Source organism: Lotus japonicus, chromosome 5 (genome assembly GCF_012489685.1).
Source record: "Lotus japonicus ecotype B-129 chromosome 5, LjGifu_v1.2".
NCBI classification, from domain to species: domain Eukaryota; kingdom Viridiplantae; phylum Streptophyta; class Magnoliopsida; order Fabales; family Fabaceae; genus Lotus; species Lotus japonicus.
The window spans coordinates 16804407-16824250 of NC_080045.1; the positions used below are offsets into that span (position 1 = coordinate 16804407).

The 19844-nt window shown below is 39.0% G+C and overlaps 2 protein-coding genes across 2 annotated transcripts; both read left to right on the top strand.

The window, feature by feature from the left end:
* The first annotated feature begins 1088 nt into the window (after positions 1–1088).
* On the top strand, positions 1089–4909 carry LOC130718156 (uncharacterized). Its single transcript, XM_057568653.1, has 5 exons — positions 1089–1277; positions 1655–1917; positions 2009–2220; positions 2471–2735; positions 4254–4909. The coding sequence occupies exons 1-5, from the start codon at positions 1184–1186 to the stop codon at positions 4545–4547; spliced, it is 1128 nt and encodes a 375-aa protein (XP_057424636.1). The 5' UTR covers positions 1089–1183; the 3' UTR covers positions 4548–4909.
* A 7171-nt stretch (positions 4910–12080) lies between these two features.
* Positions 12081–18611, top strand: LOC130718157 (uncharacterized). The gene is made up of 5 exons (XM_057568654.1): positions 12081–12285; positions 16142–16404; positions 16497–16708; positions 16893–17157; positions 18145–18611. The coding sequence occupies exons 1-5, from the start codon at positions 12192–12194 to the stop codon at positions 18436–18438; spliced, it is 1128 nt and encodes a 375-aa protein (XP_057424637.1). The 5' UTR covers positions 12081–12191; the 3' UTR covers positions 18439–18611.
* The last annotated feature ends 1233 nt before the right edge of the window (positions 18612–19844 follow it).

Here is a 19844-nt window from a genome sequence, read left to right on the forward strand (position 1 = left end):
ATTTTTGAGTCTTTTTATTCATTATTTTTGTTGTTACTATCAGTGTTTCTTCAACCTTTATCATTTGTAACTCAGTGCTCTTTCATGCTTTGCCTTCATTTGAAATATTACTCCTTTCTAATTTTATGTATTCATTCCCATAAGGATTAGAGGTAGAAAAAATTCATAAAATAGCTCGAAAGCACACGAGGAATATCCACATCCTGCACAAACTCACGCCCTTCTCATCCTTGATCATCTCTATCATATCCCGCTTCGTCTTTCGAGATGCTTTTTGGTAGAAAAATCTAGTGTTCATATCTCCATGGTGCAACCATGTAGCTATTGGGCCTCTGACTCCAACCCACCTCCTCTTGCTCAAGAAGCTGATCAGCGCTGCACCAATCTAATCAGTTTTAGCAATGACACTCGGCCCAAACCCACACCAAGTGTCGGCAATGATCTTTGCACGATCCTCCCCTTCCTGGAGCCACAATTCCTTAGACCGAAACATTCTCTAACGCCTCATCTCTGTCCTCAAACGGTTAGGCCCACAAATAAAGCAAAATAAGATTATGGTCAAAGTGATACCTGGGCAAGTGAGCAACCGAGGAGACCGACCACAAAGCATCCCACACATCATTAACCAACACGTAGCCCAACCTCTCCTCAATCATCGCAGAGGCTTTTCGCTTATTTGACCAAGTAAACATGTAGCCCAAGAAGTCAACATCATGAAGACCATAATTCAGTTAATGAAACCTATTTTGAGATTGGCTAAAAAGCACTTTTGGCCCCTGATGTTTCAAGTTTGTGCAAATTCTGCCCCTACTCTATTTTTGTCGATGTTTCTACCCCTCATGTTTTCAGACAGTGCATCGTCTACCTCTTATGTTTTCAAACAGTGCATCGTCTACCCCTGACGGAGGGGTAGACAGTGCACTGATTGAAAACATGAGGGGTAGAAACATCGACAAAAATAAATAGGGGCAGAATTTGCACAAACTTGAAACACCAGGGGCCAAAAATGCTTTTTAGCCTTTGAGATTTAAATCTGGTTTACAGTTAAACCAAGGGTATTCTTGAAAAATGAAAATTACTATGCGTGAGTGGATGGTGGGATTTGGTGTTAGGGGTGGTGTTTTGAACATCCCTAATCTGATCCATTTCTTAGATCTCTCTTCCTTGATTTCTGAGTCTCGCTATGGCCACCGGAGTCAACAGAAAAATTTATGCAGCGTCAGCCCGTTCTCACACCAGGAGGACAAAGAAAACCAGCTCGTTTCAGCTCCCTTCAGGTACCTCTTCGCTCTTCCACTCTCTTTTGCTCTTTCCTTATAGCACTTTGCTCATCCAAGTTCCGTTTATGCTGCAACTTATAAGGTTTCTTAGTCATGCTGCAACTTTAGTTTCTTGTTGATGTTTGCTGCAACTTTATAAAGTGAATTTATAGCTAGTCCTAACTGTGCTGAAGATAGGGTAAACGGTTATTTATGTTTTAATACACTCTGGGGAGGATGAAGAGCCTTAACTGTGACTAAATCATGAATCTGACGGAATCCAACGGGTGACCGGACACCGAATATTTATAAAAAAAAAAACGGTTACTTATGTTTTAATTTCTAACTATCTGTTCTTTTAATTTCATTTTTTTGATTTGGTAATACAAACTCAGGAATTCTTAGAACAACACTAGCAGTGTTGTTTATTGGGTTTGTAGCATGGGCTTATCAGGCTAATCGACCTCCTCCTCCCAAGATATGTGGCTCTCCTGATGGACCGCCTGTAACGACAGCAAGAATCAAACTAAGAGATGGGAGGTATTTGGCATACAGAGAGCATGGTGTTCCTAAAGACGCAGCCAAGTATAAAATCATCTTCGTCCATGGTTTTGGTAGTAGCAGTCATACTTCTCCAGTTGCAGAAAGCCTATCACCTGTAATTATTTATGTTACGTTTTTCTGTCTTTCCTAACATTCTTTAAAAACTTTGTAGTTTTCATATCTATATCTGTTGTGGTCATTTCCAGGCTGTTGTTGAGGACTTGGGGATCTATATTGTATCTTTTGACAGACCTGGTTACGGGGAAAGTGATCCTGATCCAAGTCGAACACTAAAGAGTATTGCATTTGATATAGAAGAGCTTGCTGATAAGCTGGGACTAGGGTCCAAATTTTATGTAACTGGTCTCTCCATGGGTGGACAGATTGTTTGGAACTGCCTTAAGTACATACCTCATAGGTATTATTTACTCCGGTTATTTGTAGTTCTGTTGACACCAAATTTGAAGAAAATAGATTATCTGTTAAATTTCTGTTAGGATCGGAAAAACCCTAACACCTTCGAAAGTGGAGGTTTCTCTTGGATCATAACAATTTCTCTTTAGTATTATTTGCTCTATTATGCTTACATGATTACATCTGCTTGCTTTTATTTCATACAGTGGTCAACCTCTGTATTTCTCAGTACTCAATTTTTACAATGCTGACAGGCTGGCAGGTGCAGCTCTCTTGACCCCAGTTGTGAACTACTGGTGGCGTGGTCTTCCGGAAAACTTAACTACTGAAGCCTATTACCAACAAAAACTACGAGACCAATGGGCACTTCGTGTGGCTCACTACACACCATGGCTAACTTACTGGTGGAACACTCAAAAATGGTTCCCAGTCGCTAGTGCAATTGGTGATGTTCAAGGTGTCCTTTCAAATCAAGACAAACTGCTTGTATCTAAAGTAACTAAGAGAAAGAGTCATGTGGTAAGTATCCAGCATTTAGGTGGTTACAACATTGTGAAATTCTTTTGCATTCAATACACTGAATGATTTAGCCTGATATTTTGTATTGATAATCGGTTAAATTCATATGATTTGATTTTGAATTTTGTTGGGGATTATTTTGCCCAAGATAAAAAATCGCATCAACTGCTGTGTGGAATATATTGTTTAGAGTTAGACCGTAATGGATGAGTAGATATCTGCATTTTTTGAAGTTTATGTGAACAACTCTCACTATTTATTATTCATATATTTCTGATTTCTCTGAAATCATACTCTATTGTTGGTTTTTAATTTTAAGCTGAGTAAAAAGCCGGTCATAACTATTGAAGTTAATAGCAAAATATTCTATCGTTAGTTATGAATATTAAGGATATATAATAACATAGATAGACAGGAAAATTGAAACTATGATCATTAATGCATTTTATCAATACCAATTTAGGAGTAGATGCAACATTTGTGGACAAATATTAGATTGGTCTATGCTAAAATAAATTTAATAGTTTCCTCACCAACATGCAAAAATAGAAAACTTTCAAAAAGATTATTTGTAGGCTTTAGCAGTTTAGTGCCGACTAAGCTGGCACTAGATTACTTTGTTCTTCATTCATCTCCATTCAATTCTAGTAGTAGTGATTGCTGCTTTGAAAGGGAGCCTTAGCGCAACAGTTAAAAGTTGTTGCCATGTGATTGAGGTTAAGGGTTCAACTCATGGAAACAATCTCTTGTGTAAATACAAGGTAATGTTGCGTACAATAGACCATGTGGTTGGACCCTTCCCTGGACCTGCGCATAGAGGGAGCTTTAATGTTTAGGACTGCCCTCTTGAAGCAGTGACTGCTGCTTTGACATGGATAGCTGGGCATAGCATGCAAATCAATTATCGTAATTAGGGATTTGGAAATTCTAAAGTTTTGTGCATGCTGCATTCTTGTTGAAACACCACACAATGGATATAGGTTATCCCACTTAGTGAGAAAAGACCTCTATTATTGTTTTGTATTCTTGTTGAAACAAGACGTTTATTCTGATACTTGTGCACTGTTTTAGTTGATACTTGTTAGTGCTTGGTTAGCATGTCCTTTTGGTAATTGATTTTAAAGCTATCTGACTATTGTAAAAGCCACTTTAACTTCTACAAGCACCCTTTTAGTAATGAATTTTTGTGAATTTCTTCTACTGATGAATAAATATTATGGTGAGAATTGGGTTCATTTGAGACCTGGTTGATTAAATTTTTTTTGGAAGGCGACCTGGTTGATTAATTGAGCCATTGAATTTCTATTTAGCCTCGTTTTTAAGGAGTGTGCATAATATTCTTCTGCTGTTTTGTCTTCGATAAATTTTTTTCCCATGATATCTAAATAACATGCCTTGTTTCAGTTAGAATATTAACAAGGATCTCTTTCAGCTCCTCCAAAACATCAATTTCTTTTTTCTTATCTGAAATTTCAACACAGATTTATAATTTTTTTTTATGTGGATTCTGCACTGCAGGTGCATGCAAGACAGCAAGGTGAATTCGAAAGCCTCCACCGGGACATAAATATTGGATTTGGAAGCTGGGAATATAGTCCTTTGGATCTTGAAAACCCTTTTCCAACTAATGAAGGTTCTGTCCATCTTTGGCAAGGAGATGAGGACTTGTTGGTTCCTGTTACAGTGCAACGGCACATTGCGCAAAACCTACCATGGATTCAATATCACGAACTTCCAGGTTCCGGTCACTTGTTCTGTCTTGGAGATGGTATTAGTGATACTATTATTAAGTCCCTTTTAGGTGTGAAGTAAGCTTCTTTATTGATCACTTTCTGCTATCTCAGATCAGCTTCGACATTTAATATCTTTGTTTTGGAGAATTCAAACTGTTGTTGATCTCGACATGTATGATAAACCCATTGAATCACATTGAGTACATTTAACTGTACTTAAGAATTAAATTTGAGCTTTGCTGTTTTATTTGTAAATTTATTTAACAGAAGATGCAAAGTTTCTCTATAGCCTCATTTTGTTACTCTCAAAATGACATGATGACTGTGATGATGGCCATGTTCGGTTATCTACGATATGAACTTCCTCAAACATGTAATTTATATGCAGCAAGGATCAAGTTTTTGTAGGGTTATAAATATGCATATTCTTGCTTTGAATTTTCTCTTTATGTAATCAAAACCATGTGCCCCACTTGGAAACGAAATGGAAAAAATGGTGGTTTTTTTATAGTGAATATATAGATATTTTATTTTGAAGCTTAATTTATGTCATGTTTGTTTTGGCTGTGCTGCTCATGATATCTTTCATTTGCTTTATGAATTCTGCTTCCCACATCCTTTTCCCATTTTCTTAATTGGCAATACCTTATGATTGCAACCATCTCTTGCAAAACGCCTATAATGAATTTTTAAGTTAGATTAGTAAAAAAGAAAAAACGAAAAAAGAAAATGTGTGCTGCACATTTGGGGCCAGGTCTATTCTTTGTCATCAATTATAATCATCTGCTTAAACATGTGCCAAAAAAGAACATTCACAGCACCATCACTTGAATCTTATCATATTTACTGCTTTTCTTTCTGTTGACCCCAAAGCATAGTAAAGAATTTTGAGAGAACACCACTCTCCCTTTCATTGATATTCGTACCAAATATATACAGAAGATGAGTCAACTGTTACTCCTAATAGACTCCTATCAAATCCCTATGATTATGCAAATTACAGCCTAATACATTCCTAAATTAGATGTACAATAATACAAGAACCTCTGACCAGATTTGACAGCAATTGTACAGCTATAGCAATCCCATAATTATCTCACTGCATAAATGACAGCAGCTGGACAGTGATGAGATAATTCTAAATTATCTCATTACCGTAATTATCTCATTACCCCCCCTCAAGTTGGCGCATGCAGATTATGAATGCCCAACTTGGCCATAAAAGAGGTAAATTGTGATCTTCCAAGTGCCTTTGTAAATATGTCAGCCAATTGTGTATGAGTGGAGACATGAGTTGGTTGGATGACCCCTTTAGCAATCTCATCTCGCACGAAGTGACAATCAACTTCAATGTGCTTCGTGCATTCATGAAAAACTGGGTTCTTGGCAATATGAAGAGCCGCTTGGCTATCACAATAGATCTGTATGGGTTGAGGATGATCAACACCAAGACAAGACAAAATGCCCAGAAGCCACTTCAGCTCGCAAGTAGCGGTTGCCATGGAACGGTACTCAGCTTCAGCTGATGAGCGAGACACAGTATGTTGCTTCTTAGTCTTCCAAGAAATTGGTGACTGCCCCAAAAGCACAAACCATCCAGTGAGAGACCTTCACGTTAAGGGACAGCCAGCCCAATCTGAGTCGCACCAACCATACAACTTTAAATCACTATCTTTTTGCAAAAGGATTCCCTGCCCGGGACTCCCTTTCAGGAAGCGAACTACTCGCAATGCTGCCTCCCAATGCTCTTCTCGTGGCTTCTGCATAAACTGAGAGAGAATGTGCACACAATATGACAGTTCTGGCCGTGTAAAACACAGATAGATAAGTCTTCCTACCAATCGTCGATACTGGTCGGGGTTGGTAATGAAACCACCAGTAGCAAGACCCAAGTGATGATTCTGTTCCAAAGGTGTGCTTGCTGGTTTTGCTCCAAGGAGTCCAGTTTCAGCAATTATATCCAATGCATATTTCCGTTGGCACAAAAATATACCAGTTGAGGAACGAGCTACCTCAACGCCGAGAAAGTACTTGAGAATTCCCAAATCCTTCATATGAAAGCAGGTGTTCAAATAGCTCTTAAATTGAGTGATGGCTTCATGATTGTTCCCAGAGATAATAAGGTCATCCACATATACTCCTTATCAGATTGCTGGACAGCAAAACCCGGTGGCATTCTCATGAACACCTCTTCCTGAAGCTCCCCATGTAGAAATGCATTGTGTACATCCATTTGGTGAAGCTCCCAATTTGTTGCTGCTGCAACAGCTAATACTGTCCGAACTGTCACCATTTTTGCAACAGGAGCGAAGGTATCTGTGTAGTCTATTCCTTCGACTTGATGATTTCCAAGAATCACTAGCCGAGCTTTAAATCTCTCCACTGTTCCATCTGATTTGTGCTTTATCTTATAGACCCACTTGCAACCAAGTGCTTTCTTTCCTATGGGTAAGGATGTCACTGTCCAAGTCCCATTGGTTTCGAGAGCTTGGATTTCACTACGCATGGCTTCTCTCCATCGACTATCTTTTACAGCTTCAGCATAGGTATTGGGCTCTTGATCTTGCGTGATTGCTGCAAGAAAGGCACGATGTGCAAAATTGAATCTGTTACAATTTACATAGTGTGTTATAGAATAAGGCGCACCTGAGGGATGTGTTGGAGAGGATGAACTTGAGAATGGGCTCAACTTCTGGATGGTGTTAGTTACATAGTCACGCAGCCGTGTGGAAGGCATTTTTATTCTATGTCCTCGCCCCAACGAACAAGACTGATTGGGCACAACATCTACTGCCGCGTGAGAGGTTCCATTGCATCCATCACTTGGATCTGTTGTGTTTGCATCAATTTCACCCCCCTGACTTCCACATTTGGTTCAATGTCTAAGGTGCTGTCCAAAACATCTACACAGTCCTCAAGATCCTCAACCAGTGCCTCATTGTGCGATGGTTTCTCTTGTGTAGGACCATCATTTTCAAAAGGATATTCTGACTCACAAAACTCAACATCTCGTGAAACAAAAAATTCCTTGGTTTCCAAATCAAACAATTTCCAACCCTTATTACCATATGGGTATCCAACAAACAAACACTTTCTACTCCTGCTAGCAAATTTATCTCCTTTCCTTCCTTGGTTATGAGCATAGCACAATGATCCAAACACCCTCAAGTGTTCCAATTGAGGTGCTTGTTTGTGCAACACTTCATACTGAGTTTTTCCTTCTAACATAACAGATGGTGTCCGGTTGATCACATAACCTGCAGTCAATACACACTCACCCCAAAAATCAATAGGAAGATTACTTTGAAAACGCAGTGCTCGTGCCACATTCAAAATATGGCGATGTTTTCTTTCAACCCTCCCATTTTGTTGGGGTGTGCCCGTGCAGGATGTTTGAAAAATAATTCCATGATCGAGAAAATATTTCTTCATGCAAATGAATTCTGTTCCATTGTCACTTCTAAATGTCTTGACATGTGTGTTATATTGCCTCTCTACCAAAGCAAAAAAATTTAGTAGTGTTTGTGGAACTTCCCTTTTATCAACAAGTGAATAAATCCAAACAGCGCGTGAGAAATCATCCACTATTGTTAAGAAATAAAAGGCACCACATGAAGAAGGTGTTCTATATGGTCCCCACAAATCACAATGGATTAATTCAAAAGCTCCTGTGGCTCTGTGATCACTCAATGGAAACTTCTGTCTAGTTTGTTTGGCTCTAAGACATACATCACAAGCCTTATTTGACAGCTCACAATTCTTAATTTTACTGACACTAGGAACTAGTTGCATGATTTTCCAAGATGGATGTCCCAAACGTCTATGCCACAGTTCTGCGTGGTTCACCCCATTAGTCTTGAAGGCCTTCACTCCTTGAATTCCACGAAAGTAATAAAGCCCATTCCTTCGTTCACCCGCACCAATCAGCATCCTCGAAATGCGGTCGTGCATAACACACAATTTTTTAGTAATCAACAAGTTACAATCTGTGTCGTCCACTAATTGCGATACTGATATCAAATTGCAATTCAGCTTGGGAGCATAGAGAACATGTGAGAGTTTTAAACCCCCATCCAGCACCACGGTTCCTTCTCTGGTTGCAACAGTGTGCTTTCCGTCGGGAAGTCCTACGGGGCAATCTTGAATGTCATGTAACTCACACATGCTCTTCAAATCCCCTGTCATTAGATGCTCCAGTGTCAATTATCCATGGGTTGATATAATGCTTACCTGTCATCTTCTCACCGGTGTTTTCCTTTTGAGAATTCAACAATTCTACCAATGTCTGCCATTGTTCAGTGGTCAATCCAGTAATCCCAACTTTATCTGCCTCTGTGAAGGATGCACTTGCACTCCCTGCTGCACTAGTTACTGCAGCATTAGCACGAACTGCTCCTCCTCTACCGCGTCCTAGTCCCATCCGTTGATCTGTCTTGGCTCGCGCATCACCTTTTCCTCCATTTTTTGGTCTGTCTCCCCACCATTCAGGATATCCAATCAACTGGAAACAGTTTGCAGCTTCATGACCTGTTCTGTTGCAAACTTTGCAAGTCACATTCTTGTCCTTTGTCTCTCCACGTCCTTTTCCTCTGTTGCTAGATTGAACAGCCAGTCCCACGACCTCTCCTCTTTCTTCCTTGGCCCGAGTGATTGTTCTCACCCTTTCTTCTTGTATTAGAACTGAATATACCCTATTCAGAGAAGGCAATGGATCTGTCGCCAAGAGATTGGAACGCACAGTTCCATAAGTTGCATCATCCAAACCCATGAGAAACTGATGCACCTTTTCATCCTCCCTGCGTTTCTCCAACTTAGATTTGATATTGCACTTGCATCCTTTGCATGTACAAATCAGAATCTGGTCATAGTTGGCTAACTCGTCCCACAACATCTTCAGTTTTCCATAATAGGCTACCATTGACATTCCTTCTTGCTTACAACTTGCCAAATCAGATTTCAGCTGCTGTATTCTTGGACCATTGATGACTGCGAATCGTTCCTTGATGTCTTCCCAGAGATCCTTAGCATGTTCGCTATAAGTCATTGTAGAACGCAAGCTTGGTTCTACGGTGTTCAGGATCCACGATACCAACATGGACTGAACTGTCCACCAGTCCTCCAGATCTATTGATCCTTCCTCTGGTTGCTCTATTGTTCCATCTACAAATCCCCATTTTCTTCGAGCACGCAACGAAGTTCTCATCGAACGTGCCCATTCGTCATAGTTTTCTCCACGAAGCTTCACCTGGGTGATTATGTTTCCAGGATTATCACTGGCGTTGAGATCATATGGTGAGGGAATTCTCTTCCCTTGGTCGACAGGTTGTTTGACACTTCCTGCCGCCTTTGGATCTTCTTTTTCAGGCCCTGAGTTTTCTTGCTCTGATGCCATAAAGAATTTTGAGAGAACACCACTCTCCCTTTCATTGATATTCGTACCAAATATATACAGAAGATGAGTCAACTGTTACTCCTAATAGACTCTTATCAAATCCCTATGATTATGCAAATTATAGCCTAATACATTCCTAAATTAGATGTACAATAATACAAGAACCTCTGACCAGATTTGACAGCAATTGTACAGCTATAACAATCCCATAATTATCTCACTGCATAAATGACAGCAGCTGGACAGTGATGAGATAATTCTAAATTATCTCATTACCGTAATTATCTCATTACATAGTTAGCTAAGTAGTGAGAGGTGAGATATTTGGATGTGGGAGGTTTATGCTGCATAGTTAGCTAGAATTCATCTATAAATAGGGGATGCGATCATTTGTGACAACAATAACTCAAACCATCAATACACAATAAATTTTTAGCATATCTACGTTTACTCTGCTTTCCTTTGCTTTATGCCTTTCATTTCTGTTTCAACTTTAAAGTTCTTTTATTCATTTTCCTTTAGCAGTTTGCTTTACTTTCCTAGCCTTTTACCTTTTACCTTTTACCTTAGTTGTTTTTCTTCTCAGTTCACTTCCTACTTCTCAATAGTGGCTAATTAAGAGTTCTTTGGAATATCTTAAAAATTTTCATTAAGGAACAAAATCTCTTCTTTAAACAACTAATTAGGGAATTAACCTAGTTAGTTATTTGACCGATCCACATTAGCCAAATTCCCTATAATATTTATTCAAACCAACACTTTCTTTGATATTGTTGATTGCTGTTTTTTTTATAATTTTTTTATAGGCAAATGTTAGTTGTTAATAATATTAGTAAATTATATCTTTCACCAGGTTTGAACCCTGACCCGAACACCCTTCATTCCCTCATCCATACCACTAATGTTAATTGACAATTTTGAAACTCTGATTTGTATGTAGCTCAAGTCCCAGAGACTTAAGTTTACGGAGAAAAATGAAAAAAATAGTATATTAAAAATTTAATTTCTGGCACCTATTTTGAGATTCAAACCCGATAAACAATTAAATCAAGGATATTCTTGGAAATTACTATATGTGAGTGGATGGTGGATTTGGGTTGGGGGGTGGTGTTTTTAACATCCCTTCCAAAGTTTGACTTGATTGGAGAAGAAAATAATTGAGGACATTTGACCAGCAAAGAATCAAACGGGGGTATCTACAAAATAGTCTTCGCTCCACAATACTCTCTATCTGATCCATTTTGTAGATCTGACTTCGTGGGGTGCATCTGAAACAAAACTTCCTCGATATCCTCCATAGTAAACGGAGCCGACAAAAGAGTAGAGTGACAAGCTATCACTCTGTTCGCAACCAATGATACTACCTCATCGATCCCAGAAGTAAAGGTAGAAAAAAATTCATAAAATAGCTCGAAAGCACACGAGGGATATCCATATCCTGCACAAACTCACGCCCTGCTCATCCTTGATCATGCCTATCATATTCCGCTTCCTCTTTCGAGATACTTTTTGGTAGAAAAATCTAGTGTTCTTATCTCCATGGCGCAACCATGTAGCTCTTGACCTCTGACTCCAACCCACCTCCTCTTGCTCAAGAAGCTGATTAAGCTCTCTCCCTCTCTCTCTCTCTCTCTCTGTATCTTGGACAACTGATAAAACCTGCTTAGACTACACCTGCCTCTGATGATTGTGAAGAAGAACCCTTGCATCAGAGAACTTCTTTCAAATTCCCAAATTGTTGTTGTCCCCAGCTGAGCAACGCTGCACCAAGCTAATCAATTTTAGCAATGACACTCGACCTAGACCCACACCAAGAGTCGACAATGATCTTTGCACAAGCCTCCCCTTCCTAGAGCCACAATTCCTCAAACAGAAACATTCTCTAACGCCTCGTCTCTGTCCTCAAACGGTTAGACCCACAATTAAAGCAAAATAGGATTGTGGTCAAAGCGATACCTGGGCAAGTGAGCAACCAAGGATGCCAACCACAAAACATCCCACACATCATTAACCAGTACGTAGCCCAAACTCATCAATCATCGCAGAGGCTTTTCGCTTATTTGACCAAGTAAACATGTAGCCCAAGTCAACATCATCAAGACCATGGGTGCCTTGAGAATTCAGTTTATGAAACCAAGGGTATTCTTGGAAATTACTATGTGTAAGTGGGTGGTGGGATTCTCCAAGCAAAGCAACAAAACGAGGACGTTTGACCGTGATATTCAAATTAAACAAAAGAATCAATTGTTGGAGTCTCTACACAGCACTGTCTTCACAGTTCTCTCACTCTGATCCATTTCTTAGACCTCTCTTTGATTTGTGAGTCTCGCTATGGCCACCGGAGTCAGCAGAAAAATTTCTGCAGCATCAGCCCGTTCTCACACCAGGAGGACAAAGAAAACCAGCTCGTTTCAGCTCCCTTCAGGTGAGTCATGCTGCAACTTTAGAAATGAGGTTACAATCCAAAACAAGGAAACTTCGTAAAAATCGATGGAATTTATTAGTTGTTGTTAGAAAAATTATACAAAACCATCAGAGCCTTTTACCCAACAGCTTAAGCTTTTGGGTAATTGGTTCGTGACGTGGTATCAGAGACTCTATGACTGTTCGTGACGTGGTATCGGACTGTGGTATGAGTCAGGGTTGTTAATGGCGGATAGCGTAGTGTAGTGGCAAGCCAAAAAAACGCTATTTTGAGGGCTATTGCGGCTCTATAGTGGCAAATAGCGGTGAATAGTGGAATAACGGTGAACCCCTAGGGACGCTATAGGCTATGGCGCCGCTATAGCGCGCTATTAACAAGCCTGGTCCGAGCAGTTAAGGATTGAGTTGTATTAGCCGTTAGTTTGTTAATATAGAGAGCCAGCTGCTATAGGAAGTTACAAGCTCGGGTAGTTAGTAGCAGATCAGTTACTTTCCTATAAGTAGGGGGAATTCTGGGAATAGAATCTGGTGGGAGAGACCTGGCCTCAATAACAGTGTTCTTCAATAAGAGAAGTTTATTCTCTCATTTCTGTGTCTGTTCATCTCTTACCTTCTCCCGGATCCTGTTTCTATCAGTCAGTTGGTTAATTTGTTAGTTAGTTAGCAAAGCCAGTTTGCTTCCATTACACGAGATCCTACTCTATATAAACGAAACACCCCGCTCCTTATTCACCGATGATATTATATTAGATCCAATTTTCCTATGCTAAATTTCTAGTTGATGGTATGGTATCCTAGCTCCATCTTTGTTGCCTACTCAACTCATGTCCCCAAGAAACTCCAATCAACTAGTTTTGAGTGTCTCAGTCTTATACTCAATCCATCGCGGAGTCCAACTTCCCCGTGCTATCTCTATCCTTGAGAAAATCTACCTGTTGTATTGGTTAGTCCCCCTCTCTCAGTTGAGAACTGTCATGCAGGGAAAGATCCATGAAGAGAGAACTGATTTCTATGAAATTCCAATTTATGGATAGTAGGCATTTGGTTCGTGATAGATTTGATCCTAGTATCGATGCTTGGGAAATGTGTAACAATCTAGTTCATTCACGACTAATGTGGTTGCTCAAAGTTTACTCTATATAGATATATCTTCTAAAGTGTGGAATGATTTAAGTGAAGGATTTTCCCAAGGTGATTTGGATAGAGTTGCGGAATTACAGCAAGAGTTGTATAGTTTCAAGTAGAACTCTTTGTCAGTTACAAACTACATTACTAAGCTCAAAACCCTCTAGGAAGAATTGGAACAATACAGGTCAACTCTTCCATGTGTCTGTTCTGTTAAGTGTGGCTGATTCTTGATGGGATTAACTGAGTAATTTAGCGTTTTTGATCTCAAGTATTACTTAAGGATCCTTTGCCTCCTTTATATCGTATCTTTTCAATGGTTATACAACATCAGAGGAAGCGTGAAGTGTGAACTTGTACCTGAAGAAGATTCACAAGCTATGATCAATGCAACTGAAGGAAGAAACTCATATGGCAGAAGGGAAGTCCTGCTGTTCTGGAGAGCGTGGCTTGGACTTGGATATGAAAAGCTATATAATATGAAAACAATGTAGATTGTGAAGGTTATCAAAAATGTCTCTCATATTTGTTCGGTAGTATTATTTATTAGTATTTTATTTTGTTTTTCTTCGATGGATGGCGCTTATGATTTTTTCTGAATTATTTGTGTTGTGTGGGCATTTTCTTTTGGGAAAATCCTTAAGTAAAAACCATTTTCTAATGCTGCATAGCTAAGGATGTCTCTCTCATTGGTATGTGTATAGACTCTCCTCGGCAATTAATCTCCTTGTCATTTCAGTGTACTGCAGTTAATCTCCTTCCCTTTGGTATTGCAAATGTTTCTTCTATCTATATCATTTTGAATAACTTTTGAACGTTGGAGACCGAAACCCCCAACCCGTGAAGGGTCGACCCGGGTTTTACTTTTTTCTGGCTCACCTAAAAGTGAGCCGGGTTGACTTGACCCTTTCACCTCCAACCTGTGGTGAGCTGGATCGGCCCACTTTGATAACTCCACTACCTTACATAGAATTTTTCAATTACATCGGCACATCCATCAACTTAATATTAATAATGCCATTTTACACGGGGATCTTGAAGAGGATGTCTACTGGGTGATTCCCCCAGGAGTTTCTTGTGATGCTCCCAATAAGACTTGCAAGCTGCTTAAGTCATTATATGGACTCAAACAAGCTAGCTGTAAGTGGTACCAGAAGCTCTCCTCTCTCTTACTTCAATGTGGATACCTCCAAGCTCTCTTAGATTATTCTTTATTTGGTAAAGTGGCTTCTGGAAGTTTTACAGATCTCGCCATCTATGTGGATGATATCATCCTTGTTGGAAAATCATGACATGAGCTGCAATCAATCAAATCTACTCTTCATGTGCAGTTTGGCATCAAGGATCTTGGAGTTCCTAGTATTCTTGGGCCTCGAGGCTGCCACACAACTCAGCCAGCTCCTTCATTGTCCAACGAGAACTCATTTCAAAGCTCCCCAGCATGTTCTTCACTACTTGAAGGGTGGACACAGCGGGGGGCCCTTCCCCCACTCTTTGTAAAGTGTAGGACAATTCTCACCTCTGAGCTAGCTTTTGGGGTAGAGTTAGCTCAAATTCAAAGATGATATTAGAGTCAATCCTAGATCCCTTGTTGGGGCCATCCCTGATGGGCCACTTGTTGAAGTTTAAATTTCAATAATCCACTTGACCCGCAACTGTCAAAAAAATCAAATGAATTCAATCTGGCCCATGAGCTATTTCAGGAGAATTTATGTAATTTAATCTAGCCCCATAGATACCCCTTGATGGAGATGATGGCATTTTGATAAAAATATGACGCTAGTGATCTCCGCGCTCCACATGTCCAACACTGGGCGTGGGGGGTGAGTTAAGACCCCGCATTGACTAGAAATACAGCTGAAGAAGTCCTTATAAAAGGTAGGACAATACTCACCCCTGACCTGAGCTAGCTTTTGAGGTAGAGTTTGGCCGAACCCGAATTCTAAAAGTGGGTCTTCTTCTTTGGTGACTTTCTTATATATTTGCTTTCCAAAAAGTAACAAACAGTAGCCAAATTATGTTATGAAGGGGAGTATCCTGCATTGGCAGCAGCTACCAGTGAGCTCCTGTGGCTGTCATAAATCTTGCCAGATCTTTCTGTCATTTGTGCTAAGTAGACTGTTCTTTATTGCGACAACCGCAATGCACTCCTTATCACGGTCATCACCGTTTGTCATGAGAGAACTAAGGGCCTTGACATATATTACCATACAGTTATGTAAAAATCCTTGTTACCAACAAAATTTCAGCATCTTTTTTCCAAGATGGGGTTGGTGGATATCTACCCCCTCTATCTTGTGGGGGCTGTTATCAAGTTAGTCGTAATGTTGGTTCAATCAGTTAGTATGTTAATTCAGTCATGTAGGTTGTTCATTAGTTAGCCAAGCGGCTTCAGTTACACAAGACCCTACTCTATATAAAGAAAACACCCTGCTCCTTATTCAGTAAATGAAATCCGATCTGATTTTCCTATGTTTAGTTCCTTGTTGACGTTTGCTGGAAACAAACCTAGACCTTTTAAGTAATTTCTTCGGTTCATACCAACTGAAACCAACCCTAGTGGGCCTTAATATGAGGTTTATAGCTAGTCCTACCTGTGCTGAGAATAGGGTAATCAGTAACTTGTTTTTTGATATTTTTGTGATTGACTTGGACACTGCAAATGGTTATTTATGTTTTAATTTCTAATTATCTGCTTTTTTTTTTTTTTTGATTTGCTAATACAAACTCAGGAATTCTTAGAACAACACTAGCAGTGTTGTTTATTGGGTTTCTAGCATGGGCTTATCAGGCTATTCGACCTCCTCCTCCCAAGATATGTGGCTCTCCTGATGGACCGCCTGTAACAGCACCAAGAATCAAACTAAGAGATGGAAGGCATTTGGCTTACAAAGAGCATGGCGTTCCTAAAGACACAGCCAAGTATAAAATCATCTTCGTCCATGGTTTGGGTAGTAGCATACATGCTTCACCAGTTGCTGAAACCCTATCACCTGTAATTATTTATGTTATGTTTTTCTGTCTTTCATAGAATTCTTTGATATCTTTTTAGTTTTTAATATCTATATCTGTTGTCGGCATTTCCAGCATGTTGCTGAGGACTTGGGGATCTATATTGTATCTTTTGACAGACCTGGTTATGGGGAAAGTGATCCTGATCCAAATCGTACACCAAAGAGCATTGCATTTGATATAGAAGATCTTGCTGATAAGCTGGAGTTAGGGTCCAAATTCTTTTTAACTGGTCTCTCCATGGGTGGACAGATTGTTTGGAGCTGCCTTAAGTACATACCTCATAGGTATTATTTATTCCGGTTATTTGTAGTTCTGTTGACACTAAATTTGAAGAAAATAGATTATCAGTTCTATTTTTCTATTGTATTATTTGCTCTTTTATGCTTACATGATTACATCTGCTTGCTTTTATTTCATAGTGGTCAACCCTCTGTATTTTTCAGTACTCAATTTTTACAATGCTGACAGGCTGGCAGGTGCAGCTCTCTTGACCCCTGCTGTGAACTACTGGTGGCGTGGTCTTCCAGGAAACTTAACTACTGAAGCCTATTACCAACTAAGACTACGAGACCAATGGGGATATCGTGTGGCTCACTACACACCATGGCTAACTTACTGGTGGAACACTCAAAAATGGTTCCCAGTCCTCAGTGCAATTGGTGATGTTCAAAGTGTCCTTTCACATCAAGACAAACTGCTTGTATCTAAGATAACTAAGAGAGAGATTTATGTGGTAAGTATCCAGCATTTAGGTGGTTACAAGATTGTGAAATTCTTTTGAATTCAATACACTGAATGATTTAGCTGATATTTTGTATTGATAATTGGTAAAATTCGCATGATTTGATTTTGAATTTTGTTAGTGATTAATTTGCCAAAGATAAAAAACCGCGTCAACTGCTTTGTGGAATATATTGTTTAGAGTAAGACCGTAATGAATGTGTAGATGTATGCACTTTTTGAAGTTTATGTGAACAAGTCTCACTACTTATTATCATATATTTCTGATTTCTCTGAAATCATACTCATTTGTTGTTTTTTATTTTAAGCTGAGTAAAAAGCCAGTCTTAACTTTTGAAGTTAATAGCGAAATAGTCTATTGTTATTTATGAATATTAAAGATATATAATAACAAACATAGAATAGACAGGAATGTTGAAACTATGATCATTAATGCATTATATCAATACCAATTTAGGAGTAGATGCCACATTTGTGGACAAATATTAGATTGTTCTATGCTAAAATAAATTTAGTAGTTTCCTCACCAACATGCAAAAATAAAAACATTTCAAAAAGATTATCTGTAGTCTTAAGCAGTTTATTGCTGATTAAATCGGCACTAGATTACTTTGTTCTTCATTCATCTCCATTCAATTCAAGTAGTAGTGATTGCTGCTTTGAAGGGGAGCCTTGGCGCAACAGTTAAAAGTTGTTGCCATGTGATTGAGGTTAAGGGTTCAACTCATGGAAACAGCCTCTTGTGTAAATACAAGGTAAGGTTGTGTACAATAGACCATGTGATCGGACCCGTCCCTGGAACCTACGCATAAGTGGGAACTTTAATGTACCGGACTGCCCTCTTTGAAGTAGTGAGTGCTGCTTTGTTTCAGTTTCAGTTATAATATTGACAAGGAACTCTTTTACCTCCTATTAAACATCAATTTCTTATCTCAAATTTCGACAGAAATTTACTAATTTTTGTAAGTGGATTCCGCAGGCGTATGCAAAACAGCAAGGTGAATTCGAAAGCCTCCACCGGGACATAAATATTGGATTTGGAAGCTGGGAATATAGTCCTTTGGATCTTGAAAACCCATTTCCAACCAATGAAGGTTCTGTCCATCTTTGGCAAGGAGATGAGGATTTGTTGGTCCCTGTTACACTGCAACGACACATTGCGCAAAACCTACCATGGATTCAATATCACGAACTTCCAGGTTCCGGTCACATGTTCTGTCTTGGTGATGGTACAAGTGATATTATTATTAAGTCTCTTTTAGGTGTGAAGTAAGCTTTATTGATCACTTTCTGCTATCTCATATCAGCTTCGACATTTAATATCTTTATTTTGGAGAATTCAAATTGTTGTCGATCTCGACATGTATGATAAACCCATTGAATCACATTGAGTACATTTAACTGTACTTAAGAATTAAATTTGAGCTTTGCTGTTTTATTTGCAAATTTATTTAACAGAAGTAGCAAAGTTTCTCTATAGCCTCATTTTGTTACTCTCAAAATGACATGATGAGTGTGATGATGGCCATGTTCGGTTATCTACGATATGAACTTCCTCAAACATGCACTCCCTCCGTTCATTTTGTTTTAGCATAAAACTCTCTAACAAGATAGTTGATTGATAGAGTTTTTTCTCATTCTACCCTCTCACATCTCAATCATAAAGTCATAAAGCTCTCCAACCAAGATAGTGGATGGTTAGTTTTTTTTCCCACTCTCATATCATTGAAGTAATTGGAATGAGAGTTATTGAGAAAGGAGAATTTTATGGAAAATGTAAAGTGGAGTTATTGAAAAAGAGTATAATTAACAAATTGTAACCTTAAAATACCAAAATTGACAGTTAAATAGGAATAAAAAAATCTTCTAAAACGACATTAAGAAAGGAATGAAGGGAGTAATTTGTATGCGGCATGCAAGGATAAATATTTTGAAGGGTTATTTTTTTTAGTTACAAAAATGGTAGAACGGAGAAAAAGCACCTTCAGACTATAGGCAAGCAGAAGCCCACTCCTAAAAGGAGCGCCGAGGATTTCCCCGAGGATTGTAGGGTTATAAATATGCATATTCGTGCTTTGGATTTTCTCTATGTAATCAAAACCATGTGCCCCACTTGGAAACGAAATGGAAAAAGTGGTGGTGTTTTGTAGTAAATTTATAGATATTTTACAATAATTATTTATTCACACCTCAAAATGAGGTGGAATGAGGTGGAGGAAGAGAGAGATAGAAAGAAAAGAAAAAGTAAGAGTGAGAAAGTATAAGATGTGATAGATAATAAGAGGAGAGAGATAGAAATAAAAATAGGTGGAAATGAAGTTGTTTACGGTGGTTTTTAGTAAACAAATATCCTCTTAGTTCGACTAAAGGAAGTTTAGATTCAGGGTCCTTTTGAGAAAACGTTTTGCCAAAGTGTTGTGTGTGAGTTGATATTTTTCGACAACGATGAACAATTCAAAAGAAACTGGATTTCATTAAACACGGATCAATTACATGAAGATCAAAGTGTAACAAAGCAAAATGAAAACTGCAAGAAACGTAAATTTCAACAGGAAACTAAACGACAGGACTGGTAAATGACAAGCTTAAATGCAAGAAAGATAAACAGCTGGTTCTGCAACGTACTCCTCCATCATCACGTCTTGCTCCTTGAGTCTCATTGATGCGGACATTAGAGCT